This window comes from Talpa europaea (genome assembly GCF_964194135.1).
Source record: "Talpa europaea genome assembly, chromosome: 10".
Lineage (NCBI taxonomy): Eukaryota > Metazoa > Chordata > Mammalia > Eulipotyphla > Talpidae > Talpa > Talpa europaea.
The window spans coordinates 5,205,126-5,219,253 of record NC_140077.1 but is presented as its reverse complement, the minus strand read 5'-3'; the positions used below and the strand labels follow the sequence as shown (position 1 = coordinate 5,219,253).

Genomic DNA, 14,128 nt, shown 5'->3' with positions numbered 1-14,128 from the left:
CACGCCCCATCGCTGGTTGTGACTCTGAACACAGTGGCGGTGGACTTGGTGAACAGGGTAAAACGGTGCCAAAGCTCAGCCCTGGAGCAGATAACAGAGCTGCCGCGGGGTTCTCAGTGTCTGTGTGCCTGTGGCCCGGAGACCTTGTGTAAACGCAGGTTCTGATTCGGTAGTTCCAGTGGAGCCATCGCTCTCCAGCTCCCAGGCGCTGCCTGTGATGCTGGCCGTGGGCCATGTTCGGGCGTGAGCTACTGACCCACCGCCCACGTTCTGGAGAAAAATGAGGCCCAGGGCAGGAATCTGCCCACGGTCGTTGTCTTAGTCACCTAGAGCTGCCACAACTAGATACCACAGGCTGCATAACTGAAACAGCAGTTTCTTTCCTCACAGTTCTGGAGTCGAGAGTCCAAGATGAAGGTGCCCGTAGGGCCGGTGTCCATGAGGCTCATCCCTGGGGTTGGGACGGCTGCCCTCTTGCTGCCTGCACGGGGCCTTCCCGCAGCGTGCACAGCCGACCTCAGTTAACCTCTTCCTTAGAGGCCCCGTCTCCAAACACCCTGGGGCGCAGGATTCAAGGTCAAGGGGACACAGTTCGGTCCACAGCAGTCACAGGGCTAGAGCCTAGCAAATTCAGGCCTCTGACTCCCTTCCAGGTCCCGCCTGAGTTCAGGCTTTGCTCATGAATCCGCCTGTGGTTCCTTCTCCACCTGGTTACGCTCCTCGTAACAAGACCTGCTGCTTCTGCTGTTGAATTTACTTTTCTTTTTTTCAAGTTCTTTGAAGACATCTGGGGTAAAACTCAATGAAACCAAAGTTTAAGACTTTCTGTGCACTGCATCTAAGTCTTCCTTTCCTTCTGTCACTCAGCAATAGGGTCTTGGAGCAGATGACGGCACCCGCTGCTTGAGAAAGCAGCTGTATGTGTAAATTGACTGACAAGGAGGTAAAAGATAAAATCAAATCCACCTCCTGGTTAAGAAAGAGAATGAGTTCATGTAGGTCTAGGAGATCTGGGCTAGGAAACAAGGAATTAAATTTCATCAGCTGAAAAACAGGTCGGGACAAAGAAATGTGGACTTGGCTGGTTGTGGTTCACTGGCTGGTTGCAGCTACTGCGTCCCTGAGAGGCTTTTCCCGGCACAGCTGGGGTGGAGGGTTGCCGGGCGTGCGCCCTGCCTCTGGGTGCCCCTTTCTCCACCACATTCTCAGCCTCAGCTGGCCTGGGAGCCCAGCTCAAGGCTGGTTGCTTCACTGGCTCAGGCTGTGTCTGATGAACTGCACCTGGAAACACGCCCGTCCACAGAAGTGAGAGAAGTTTCTCTCCCTCTTGTACTTTAGGGTCTAAGGCCCATTTAACCACTTAGCCTCAATTCCTCTTCCTGCCTCCTTTCTCTTTCCTTCTTCCTCCCTGCAGCCCTTGTCTCCTCATACCCTTCTCTCCCTGCACCCACTGGGACCCCACTGTTGGCAGATGCTTCCTTCACTCATCACTTTCATGAGGTCACTGAAGCAAAAGTGTCCTTGTGGACCTGGCTGGTGGTGGCCGGCTTGCCTTTCGCCCGATTAGGTGGCACGTACACTTTCTTCCTTCCTGAAAGCTGACAGCCACAGCCACTTTCTGCTCCTGCAGGAGGTGCCTCTTGGAGTGTGAGCACCAGGTGTGGTGGCTGCTTGGCCATGACCTTCCTTCCCTCTCATCCCTGACTCACCCCACAAGCCCAGAGTGCATGAACTCCCACATCTTATGCCCCCCACAGACAGAGCGTTGTGGGAAGGGTGCGGCTGGGGGCTCACAGGTGAGATGTGGTGATCTGGGCAAGTTGTACAATCCCTCGAGTGTCCACTCCTCACCCCCAGAATAGTGACAATACCTGGCACTGTTGGAAGGATTAGAGATGTCAATTATGTGACACGCTGTGGGTGTGCAAAGTGAGAATTGCTGTTACTCTACCTCGCAAAATGCCAACCTCAACACATCGTTTCCCCCTGAATGTGTAAATTCACTAACAGTGCGGATTCTATTGCACGCAGCTTATGGAACAGGCTTGTTTGGATAAACCTATGTCTTCTACAACATAGAATGTCAATGAAGCAAAATTTTAATGTGCAAAAAAATTTTTTTTCACAGTCACAGACATGATTTCAGCAAAAGTGACACCATCACCAGGTAAATGTCATGTGTCCATTGCTAGATTGACCCTTAATTTTACAGCTACTTTCCTACCTTGCTTCCCTCTGTATTTTTTACATACAGAGGGAATACAATTTTCTCTCATCTAAAAATTTTTCTGAGGAGTCTGCCTTGATTTTCCTCATTTCATTTTCAGCCCTTGTAAATTTTTTTCTTATAAAACCTAAAACTTTTGTATACTTCCCTTCAAAAATTCAGTATATTTATACAGCTTTTCTTCTATTATCATTTAATAAATGATAACATTTTTGCAGTAAAAAACAGACAACACTACCACATGCTACATTTTGATGCCAAGAAAGTAAAACATAACAAATAGTATTTCCCAAACCAAACCAAAGCAGAAACTTAAACAAAAATACTAGTGCCCAAATTAGAGAAAACATTTGTTTCTTCTTCAATTTTGGATATAAATGTCTCTCTGAAGATATATATTTTTAAGTTTTGTTTTTCTTTCTTTTAGTTACAATTTCAGTTGGTGAAGAAAACACCCCTTTACCTGGTAATGTTTCTTTCTTTCTAAGCATTAAAATTGTCATGTCTTTATCATATTACTTTTTCACTCAGATTTCCTACTCTTTACAAAAACTTTGTATGTATATGGGCAGATACAGATTATACACACACACACATACACACACACACACACACACACCTTTGTGCGTTGGAAGCCCCCAATTCACCATCCAAGTCCTCACCCAGAAGCTACTGAGAAGCATTCACTCATATTTCAAACAAGACATGGTTATTGGCTTCCAACATCACAGCAACAAGCCAGACCAGGAGACCAGCCATGGGAGACTGGGGTGTTGAGTCACAGAGAAACTGCAGCCAGTGGTGGGTATAACACCCACTGGGCATCTTCCAGGTGCCAACCACAGCAGAAAACTGAAACATAGTCACTAGCGACCAGTTGATATAACCCAGTGACATACGTCTCTGGGCTTTGATGCATACAACCATGTAACCACCAGCACGATCAAAACATAGAGCATTTCCATCACCCTCAGAAAGCTAATCTCTCCACCTCGCTTGCCCATCACTAATCTCCATTCTGTCCCTGTGATTTGGATTTGCTTTTCTAGAATCTCATGTAAATCTCATAGAATCTCAAATAATGTGCTCTTTGTGTCTGATTTGCTCTTTTACTTGTTTTAGAGTCATGTACCATGTGTTTCCATATATTGTCATGTGTTCCTTTTCATTGCTTAGTAATAGTCCACATGTGGAGAGACCACAAATTATCCATTCTCCTGTGGATGGACATTGAGGTTATTTCCAGTTTGTGTCTATTATGGAGAGTTTTGCTCTGGGTTAATCTTCTCTGGGCAACTGTTTTCATTTATCTTGAGTGAATACTGAGGTGTAGAATAGCTAAGTTACATCACAGAGTTCTCTTCGTTGAATTATTTTGGGTTTCACTTACCAAGAGTACAAGAAATTTCGCTGGATCAGTTTTGCAGATGAGTCAGGCCTGTGCCTCATTTAGAACAGCTGTGTTGCAGAGATTTAGAGGTGTTGCCTTTTTTTTTTTACTTAGGTTTTTAATATTTTTATTTAAAATTTAAGTTCTTGGGTACCTGGGAAACTAGGCTTCCCACCAGAGCCATTCCTTGTTTTGAAGTAAGGTTTTACTGTTTATGAAAAAGTGAGTGCAACAGAGAGAATAAGGAGAGCGAGAGGGAGGGAGTGTGTGTGTGTGTGTGTGTGAAAAGACAGGATCGAGAAGGGGGGTGGGGAGGAGCAGAGAGCAACAAAACAAGACACAACTTGCTCCAGTGTTATTTTTTCCACGGCCAGTAACAAGCCTCTGCTGAGGGGTGCAGGGCACCCCCCCCCACTTCCACGCAGCTGCCCCCCCCCACTTCCACGCAGCTGACTGGCTCTCCCCCCTCAGAGCTCCCCCTGCGCCTGGCGGGCGGCAGCCGGCGCTGTGAGGGCCGCGTGGAGGTTCTGCACCAGGGCGTGTGGGGCACGGTGTGCGATGACCACTGGAACATCAAGAATGCCCGCGTCGTGTGCCGCGTCCTGGGCTGTGGTCACGCGCTCGGGGCGCCTGGACACGGCTACTTCGGCCCAGGCCGCGGCCCCATCCTGCTGGACAATGTGCGCTGCGCGGGCACCGAGGAGGCACTGGGGGACTGTGCCCACACGGGCTGGGCTCAGCACAACTGCCAGCACGAGGAGGACGCGGGCGTGGTCTGCACAGGTACCCCAGCTCCCCGCGCATGCCCCCAGCTCCCAGGCCCCCGGTTCTAGGATAGCAAGGCCATGCTGGTTAGACAACTGTGTGTAAATGTTTTCATCAGACGTGGGATTTATTCATCAGTTTTATCTAATTCCAGTTCAGCACAGGATTTGTTCCAAAATAGGAGCTACAAGATTTTGAGGTCCGAGGGAGGCATGGCTGTGTAATCAGATGATTAAGGAGGTGCACCTGCTGCTGTCCCTCAGGCTATCTGTCCCATCCCTTTGTCAGTCTCTGACAGGGCACCAAAGGTACAATCCTGGGAGGACACCCTGCTTCACCTTGATGCGCCCTTGGAAGTCAGAATCTTACAACTTCGCCCCCCCCCCCCCCCCCACCGGGCGTCTCTTTCACCCAAGGGCTGGCCTCTGCCTTTCCTGGAATATCTTTTATCGCTGATATCTGCCTTGACATGGTGTCCGCCTCTCTCTGGACTTAACACTTCTTTATATTTGTCCTAAACTTATACACATAAATCTCAAGGGGTTATGGGATGAGAAGCTTCGGGGACTAAATCTGAACCCAACCAGTCTGTTCCAGTCTTGGGTTTTTACAGGTAATTCAAAGAAATCACTGCCGTGATTTCACCACTCTGTGGGTGTTGCTGTTGTTTTGCAAAGACATGTGTCCCAAATAGGAGACCAGAGTCTCTGTGAGGCAGACGTGAACCCTGCAGAGAACCGCGGTGGAGGAATCTGCCCCAGGGAGCGGGGTCCGGTCTCCCAGACCCTCATTTCTCCTGTATCTGTTCACAGCTCTGGTCCGGCCTCACACTCTGGAGAGACCCTCACTCAACGGTAATTCATTTCCCATTCTTGAGCTGTACCCCAAGGGGGTTCCTTTTCATCAGGTACAGCATCCAAAGGACCAGTAATCTGGGGTCAAGAGCAGCTGAGTGAGTTGAGTGAGTCTGGCTGTCCCGGCGTCCCGGGTCCTGCCTTTCTCCTGGGCAGGCAGTGGGGGGCTGGGGGGCTTGTCAGTAACCACAGACTGGGAACTTCCCAGCCTGAGGGCCCAGGTGTGTGTATTTGGGAAGGGACCCCAGGGGACCACAGGCAGAGTATTTACTCTTCCCTTCTCCAACAAAGCTGGATGTTACTGCCCTCTTAACCCCCAGTATTCTCGACACCACTGCACAGGGGCCGGAACCCCGCCCTCCAGCTCTGTCAGGAGGCCCCCTCCCCTTCTGCATGGCCAGGCTGGCTACATCCATTTCTCCCCCGCTGACATTTGCTTTTCATTGCCCCCCCTTGTCCAGGTCCAGCTGGCTCTGTCATACCCAAGGACAATGGTAAAGTCTTCTCTCCTCCTGGGGTCTAAGGCTGTGAATGGGGGAGCTAACAGACTGGAGGCAGGGGGACCTTCTGTGTTTCTGCTTAGATCCCCCATGTTGCCACCCACTCCCGGGGCTTTAGGAGGTGAGGGAGGAGCCCCTCTGTGCCACGTTCCCTCTCTCTCTGAGTCCGCTCTCTTTTCCAGCCTCCCTCCCGTGAAAAGGCCCAGACAGGCGCAGGTGCAGGGCCTGGGTTCTCAGCAAATGAGATGAGCTGCCCTTCATCCTGGAAGAGGGTGGAACTCAGGCACCATGGGTGTGTGTCATGGCTGGGATTGCCATGGAAAAGGGGGAATACGAAGAGTCAATGAACATCAAGTTGAGGGTAGAGGAAGGCGCTGTCCATGTCATGTCCATAAAATAAATATGCACCCACACTGACACCCAATGAAATGGCTCTCTATGAGGACGACCCCTCCCCTGCCCCTGCAGCCCAGCTCTCCTGCTTGCCTCACCTCTTCCAAGTCATCATCGACCGAGGGTACCTCCGGAGGCTGGGCTACTCCTCCTGGGACTTCCACTTGAACGATGAGCTGTGCCGCCCCCAAGTCACGGGGCGCTACCTGATCTTCAACATCCCCTATGGCCGCTGTGGCACCGTCAGGCATGTAAGAAGCTGGTGGTACCTTCTGTGGGTGGAGGCCGAGGGGACAGGTTTGGAGGATTCGAGCACCTGGGTGGGGATAGAGAAAAGGTACAAGCCGTGACTTTGTTTCTAAGTTGATGCCACCTGGAACGGTCCACTATCTGGTCTGAAGCTTTCCTTCCTTTGAAAAATTTGCGGTGGATCTGGAATACACCGGAACCGGTTGAGGACTGAGAATTGGTGGGTGGGGGAGTGGATGAATGGGTGGGACATGCGCCAGTGTGTGCTGCTGTTCTCTTAGCTCCAAAGCCAGAGCATCTCCCACAGCAGCTTCTTCCCTCTGCGTTAGTGAGAACCTACCTCATGAAAGCTGTGGTGCTGGGGAGGGTGCAAGGGGGGGTGACAGATGATCTGTCTGCCTGACTACTGCTTCTAACCAGGTAACTAGCTGTTTCCCAGGGTAGAAAGCAGGTATCCATTTATGCACGATGTTATGCATGTGTTTATTTCACTTTCCTTGACCGCCCACTTATTTCCCAAGACAATGTCATTGGGTTGCAGGAAGCAAGTAGAGCCAAGATATAAGAAGAATGTATATTTCAGTACCTTTAACCTGTAACATGTTCCAAAACAAGGTCTGCATGCGCTTCCTCTGCTCTTTCACAACCCTGTTTACACACACACACACACACACACACACGCACACACATGCACACACAGAGAGAGAAAAACACTTGCAGTTAATTCATCCAAATGGCCTGCATGATACCAGGTAACTGCGTCAACTCCTTACCTCACATTTCATCTGTTTGGTCATGCAAACCTGGGTCCTTCTTATCCTTTTGGCTCTGAAAATTCTAATTTTTACTTCCGTGGTTTCTGCCCCAGGGGTCGTGCTGGAAGCCCCCCTAGCTGTGGGGGGAGGGTGGCCCCTGGAAGCATCTCTCAGGATGTGCTCCAGGGTCCTGCCCAGCTCTCACAGCCTCCTGTGCCAGGGCCCAAGGACACAGAAGTCAGGAGCCACCTGGGCAGTGGCCAGTCCCACCCCAAGGGCAATTACGCCCCCAGGGTGTCCTGTATCAGACTTTGGGGTCTGTGGATGAGCAGCCTTCCAGGTGTGGAGGACGCGGCCCACCCGGACTGACAGGACCCTGCTCCGAGGCTTCGAGGGATAAGAAGACAATAAAACAAGGACGGGGACAGACAATGATTTGCGGCACCAGGAAGGGTGGGTTAGGGTGGCCAAGGGGCCTGGGCCTGAGTGAGGAGCCAGAGCCCAAGGCGAATGGCTGACGTATTCAGGCAGTTCTTGGAGAGCAGGGGCTGGCGGCAGCAACTAGCCCGGAGGCTTGAGAAAGAACCCAGCACCTCCTCAGAAGCCCAAGGCCAGGTGAAAAGGGGTGGGGGCCCTGTGGCCTTGGAGCTGAGCTTTCCTTCTAAACCCGAGGTCTCAACGAGGGGGACTTCACCTTCAGGGGACGGGAGATGTTGATGCTGGGGAGAAGGGGAATGGGGAAAAATGTGCTCCTTTATGGATAAAGCACAGATACACGTACAGAAAACATACAGTGTATTTGCTCTAAAGTTTCAGAGCAGGGTTGGGGAGAGGGCAGGACAAATATGAAAGAAAAAATCTTCAGAGGACCCTCAGAAGGGCCTGAATGGAAAGGAGATTGAGAAACACTGGTCTGAGTTGACGGGGTGGTGCTTGGAGGGTCTCAAGGGACAGGGTCACTGGTCCCGAGTCGCACAGCCAAGGCGTTCTGCACCATGTCCCCGGGGAGGCTGAATCTCTGGGCTCACTCAGACAGTGGGAGGGAGGCCACCAGAGACGGGGCACCCTGCCTGAGCCCTGTCCAGTCATGTTGAATTTGAAGTAGCAAGGCAGAGAGCGGAGGCCAGCAGGGTCAGGCCCAGAGTCCATGCTCGCAGGGAGGGGCCAGGGAGAGGCCGGGGCTCCGTGGGAGTAGTCTGCAGTTGTCTGAGACCACTGTGGCCGAGGGAATGGAGTGTGGGAGGACTTTGGCATCTGAGATGGACCCCCGCCCCACCTCACACACCATCAGAGGAGGGAAGGAGTCCTGGCTCACACATCAGGGCTCCCTGCACGCACCCCGACTCCAAGGAGCACAGACACACCCATCTTGGCACTAGATACCAGAGTCAGGCCCAGGGCTCCTACCTCCCAGCTCCTCCCAGGCTGACACCAAGTAGGGGGAGGCTCAGGAAGGAAGGTGCATGTCAGGGACCCAGGGGCGCCAGCCACCAGCTCCCCTCTCGTCCTTCCAGGAAAACCCCGGCTCCCTCAGCTACTCCAACTCCATCAGAGGCCGAACGCGGGGCCACCCCGGCCGAGTGGTCGTGCGGCACAAGATGCCTCAGCTGAAGTTCGCCTGCAGTGTGGATGGCCCGGCTGCAGCTAAAACTGAGCCTGGGGCTGACGTCCCAAAGGCAGGTGCCAGCTACGACGTGTCCATATCCTTCCTGGAGTTGCCTGTGTCCCGGCATGGGGGGCGCTTTCGGCCATATTACGGCAGCCACAGGAAGGAGGTCTTCCTGCAGGCCACTCTCCACAGCGCTGACCCCAGCCTGAGGATCTTCGTGGATACCTGTGTGGCTTCTCCAGATGCCCAAGACTTCACAACTGTCAAGTACGATTTGATCCAGCAAGGGTAAGGAAAATGGAATCCCCTCTGGTCCATAGTACAGTCACATGACATTCCTTTGGGGGCTGAGGCTTCTCCCCAGTATTCCTAATTCATAACCTTGGGCAAGAGTCCTCACTATGCCCCAGGGGCAGCATCATCAGGAACCTCACCATCTCTCTGACCCCATTTGGGGGAAAAATAGCTACAGGCAGCCTCGTCGGCTACCCTGCATCCCCGACTATCCTGTCGCATTCCAGCCTCGCATACCCTGAACTCTTGCCCTTGAGTTTTGTGGCTCCTTCATTGACGAGTTGGTGGGATAACCCGGACTAATGGTGGTCAGGTGTATTCTGGCTCCTTTAGTTAAATAAAGGATTTGCCAAGTTAGAACTTCAACAAGTTATTCTTTATAGCACCCTTGTCCCCTAACAGGGACAAAATGTTTATGGGCAGGCAGTTGGCAACTGGCACAAAGACAAAAACCCATCGCTTCATGACAGCTGTATTGGGTTGGAGCCACAGCGGTCTCGTGGCCTGTTTCCAAAAACCAGCAGAGGGCAGTGCCTTCCACCAGTGGTGAGAGCCATGGCCTGGGGGGTGCACAAATGTGGCACAGAAGTGCCCTGAGTCCGAGTGAGAAAGCTCTTCCCTTTCACTTTTTACACACTCAAGGAGAGAGGTACAGTTCGGTGCCACTACTGACACTTTTTTCTTCTTGCTTTAGGTCTAATCAGCTCTTATTTCTCCAGTTTCCTATGGTAGAAACTTAGGTGATTGATTTTAGACCTTTCTGCTTTCCTACTACATGCACTTTAATGCTGTGAATTTGCCTCTCAGCACCAATTTCACTGCATCCCACACATTTGAATAAATCGTAGATTCATTTTCACACTTTGCAATATTTTTAACTTCTCTTGAGACTTAGTCTCCGACCCATGGGTTACTTACAAATGTGTTATTTAATTTCCAAATTTGGGGGAATTTTCCATCAACCTTTCTATTACCAATTTCTACCTTAATTCCACTGTCACCTGAGGATGTATTTTATGTGATTTCTAGTCTTTTAAATTTGTTAAGGTTTGTCTTATTATCCAGAATGTCCTCTGTGTCAGGGGACGTTTTATGTGGGCTTGAGAAGAATGTGTATTCTGCTGTTGGATGGAGTACTCTATAAATGTCAATTAAGTGTAGTTGATTGACAGTTGATTGACATTAAGTGTAGTTGTTTAGTTCACCTGCATCCTTCTTGGTTCTCTGCCCACTAGATTTGTCCCTTTTTGATACAGGGATGGGGACACCTCCAGCTGTAATGATGGATTGCTGCTTCTTTTTGCAGGGCTATCCGTTTTTGCCTAATGTGTTTTGATGCTATTGTTAGGTGCATACATTTTAAGGGTTGTATGTCTGCTTGGAGGATTGAACCCTTTGTCATTATGTAACGTCCCTCTTTGCCCTGGTGTTACCCTGTCTCTGAAATCTCTTTTGTCTGAAATTAATATAGCTACTCCAACTTTCTTTGGATTTCTATTAACGTGGTAAAATCTCTTCCCATCCTTTTAACTTGTCTTTATATTTAAAGTGGGTTTCTTGTGGACAACATATGGTTGGGTCTTGTGGTGTTTTTGTTTGTTTGTTTGTTTTGTTTTTTTGTGGGACCCTCGCCGGCTGCAGCCGGCTGCAGCCGGGAACGAACTGGCACTGCAGAGGCTGCAGGCAGCCTCTCAGCCCAGCGCTCAACCGCTGCGCCACCAGGGGAGGCCCCTTGTGGTGGTTTTTCAATCTACTTGGGCAATCTCTTTCTAGAGGTGGTAATTTTGATTACCCACATTAAAAGGATTTTGATATAATTGGATTAAAATCTCCCATCTTGATAACTATTTTCTATTTATTGCCCTTTTTCATTGCCCACCCCCCACCTTCTTTTGCTGCCTTCTGTGGTTTTAATTGAGAATTTGATAGGTTGACTTTAATCAAGCATTTTTCCAGTTTTGATTATTTTTAAAATTTTATTGTATTATTTTCTATTGAGGTAACACTGGTTTAAAATACTGTATATGATTCAGAGGTACAGGTGTACACCTCTTCCAATATACGTGACCATACCACCCACCAAAATGCCCATAATTCTCTACCATTGTGCCCACCCGTCCTTTGCCCCCCATCCCACCCACTCCCTCGGGTAGCCTTTAATTGAGACTTTTATATTATTTACCTCATCTTCTTTTTTGTTGTATCTTTTAAGCTTCTTTGTTTGCTATTTTTGATGGTTGTGCTAGAATTTATAATATACATTTTTTAAATAATTTAAGTTTATCTTCAAATAATATGACCCCAGCTTTACTCTCCCCTTTTGACAAAGCAGAGTAGGCCTTCTGAAGGCAACAGCTCTAACTAGATTTAATTACCTTGTTTTATTTTTTATTGTATTTATTTTACACTTCCTTTTTATATCTAGTCAGAAATAGTGGTTTTTCAGCTCATGGTGGTGTTGTAAAGGTTTTTTTTACAACAGAAAGAGTGACTAGTGAGAAGAACTCAGTTTGGAATTCAGAAGTCTAGGCCCAAGAATGACTATTTGCTTCATGTTAATTCTTTTGGCCTGGGGTTTTTCTTCCCATCAGATGCATCAAAGACAACACCTATGTCAACCTCCACTCCCATCAGAAGAACACAGCGCAGTTTAAGTTCAACGCCTTCAGCTTTCTCGACAGCTATGATGTGGTCTATGTTCAGTGTAAGATTGCTGTGTGCAAAGCGGGCGACCTCTCCTCCCGCTGCTCCCAGGGCTGTTCAGGGCGGAGTAAGAGGGGTTCAGGCCCCATGGAGCCCACAGAAGAGCCAGCGGAGCATTTACAAACAGTGGGGCCACTGGAAATCCACAAAGGAACTGGTCAGAGCAAAGGTCTTCTGTGACTTCTCCAGTTTTCACATGAATCTGCTAGACATTAGAAATAAAGTCTATTTCTCTTCAATAAAGTAATAAGTTTGAGAAAGCAGAAGTTGTCCATGTAGAGAAAGAGGAAAGAAATAACTAGAGAGTTTTTTTCTGGGGTTCATTAACTAAATAGACCTTCTCCTGATAACTAAACTCCTAAAGTAATTGTTCTTTTTGCAGACTAGAAATATTGCATTTTCTAATTCTTCACTGTCAAGACCTCAATTGCTGTTTTAAAGGGTACAAAATGTTATCAAGAGCAGTTACCTCTTTATACCACAATGCCAATTCCAAGAGTTTTTTTAATTGACTCCTTAATGTCCAGATGCTAGTTGGTGGATCTGTATGTTTCTGTTCTTCTGGTGTGTGAATTTATTTTAAGATCTTGCCAAGAGTCTTAAGAAAAATAAAGTGCCTGTTAGGAAACCATTGCTTTTTTTTTTTTTTTTAAACCCTAACTGGTCAATTGAATCAAACACTCCACTTACCCATCAAAACAAATTTTATTTCCAAGGGAATAAATTAGATCATGACTTTATCATGATTTAGATTACATCTTACAAATGACAGTCTGAAATGCAATCACAAAAGCCTCTTGTATTTGCTTTCTCAGCCACCAAGTATTCAATCTGTTTCCCAAATCCTTAAAGCATTAGAGAAAACCTGAGAAGTGCATAAGAAACCTAAAAAACATGAAGAGATGACCATTAAATGAGTTCTGAATCTAATCCAATGTGTGGGAGGGGGATTTTTCCTCTCATCAACAGATAATTACAGAAACCAATTGAGTATCCCACAGTTCAATAAATTCTAACACTACCTACTTGGAGATAGCATAGGAGTACACAGATTAAGGACTTAGTCCTACAAGACTGCCCCCTACCCCTTCAGATGCCAGTCTCAAGCCCAGATTATCACCTGTTCTTCTGACCAGTAAACCCCAGATGGGAGGTTCCAATGACCTCCCCCTTAGATTCAATTCATTTGCTGGAGCAGCTCAGGAACTCAGAGAAATATTTTATTTCACTAGATCACTGGTTTATTATAAAAGAACATGACTCAGGTACAACCAGATGGAAGAAATGCAAGACAGGGCAAAAGGACACAGTTTCCATGCCCTCTCCCCATGCCCCACCCTCCCAGCAGGTCCTCCTGCTCACCAACTCAGAATCTGTCTAATCCCATCCTTTGGGCTCTTAGAGAGGCATCATTCCACAGGATGATTGATTAACCCACTGGTGATTGATCCAAACGCCAGCTCCACTTCCCTCCCTGGAAATCAGGGGGTACCTCTATTTATGGTTGGTTCCCTGGGCATCCAGCCCCCACCCTCAGATGATTCCCCAAAAGTCACCTTCGTTATGGAACCCCAGTTGTGGTGGAAGGGGATTCGTTACAATAACAAGGCAGTCATTTTGCCTTCAAGATGAGTCATTTCAGGAACTGAGGACAAGAGACCAAACTTTATGACCAAAGATTCTCCCGTTGCTCGCATCAGTCAGGAAATTCCAAAGCCTGGGGAGCTCTGCGCCAGCACAGGGATGAAGACCAACTGCCCACTCCTCATCACAGCACAGGCATTTCCCCACCTCCTCCCAGAAAGACAGAGCTGTCCCACTTTACCTAATTTCTGTTTTTACCTTCATGTAAAGAGGCCTGGACAAGACTCAGTGCCCTCAGAATTGTCTGAAGATTTGAACACTGACTTTTTTCTTGTCAAGAAACATTCAATAGCAAAATTTAAAGTATGAGGGCTCATCTTCAGGAATTTGTTGCCATTTTTGTCAATAGCATGTGCAATGTGAGATGCTTTGCTGCCACTTTCCCCAGGGAGCAGGGCGGAGTTTGGTGGTGCCTGAGAGCTCAGCTGAAGTCCCAAGAGATGGAAATCTGACCAGTGACCCAACGAGGGGCACCGCCCCTAAAGCGGACACTCGTTTCCTTACAAACATGCCCCTCCTCGACCACTGTCTCACAAAATGTGGCGCTCGTCTTTATTTCGGTGATGCCCTCAGCTTGTTGGTGGTGGAAGTTGATGAAATGATGAAATGAAATGACGTGTGAACTTGGTGAAGGAAGCATCTTTAAATCTAAGTCTAATCATATGTCACTGAGTGGCTTTATCTTCAGTTACTTGAAACAATGATTTTCTAACCTGATCCATTTCATGCAAAAACTTCAAATGAA

At 48.4% G+C, this 14,128-nt stretch overlaps 1 protein-coding gene across 1 annotated transcript in view; it reads left to right on the top strand.

Annotated features, from left to right (window-relative positions):
* LOC311178160 (scavenger receptor cysteine-rich domain-containing protein DMBT1-like) overlaps positions 1-11,919 on the top strand; it is a gene marked incomplete at both ends in the record, with an annotated part of 61,083 nt that extends 49,164 nt beyond the window's left edge. Inside the window, 5 exon segments of the mRNA XM_084244536.1 lie at positions 4,089-4,400; positions 5,698-5,730; positions 6,205-6,380; positions 8,648-9,030; positions 11,628-11,919. Of these exon segments, the coding sequence (XP_084100662.1) occupies positions 4,089-4,400; positions 5,698-5,730; positions 6,205-6,380; positions 8,648-9,030; positions 11,628-11,919 (1,196 nt within the window).
* Positions 11,920-14,128: the final 2,209 nt, after the last annotated feature.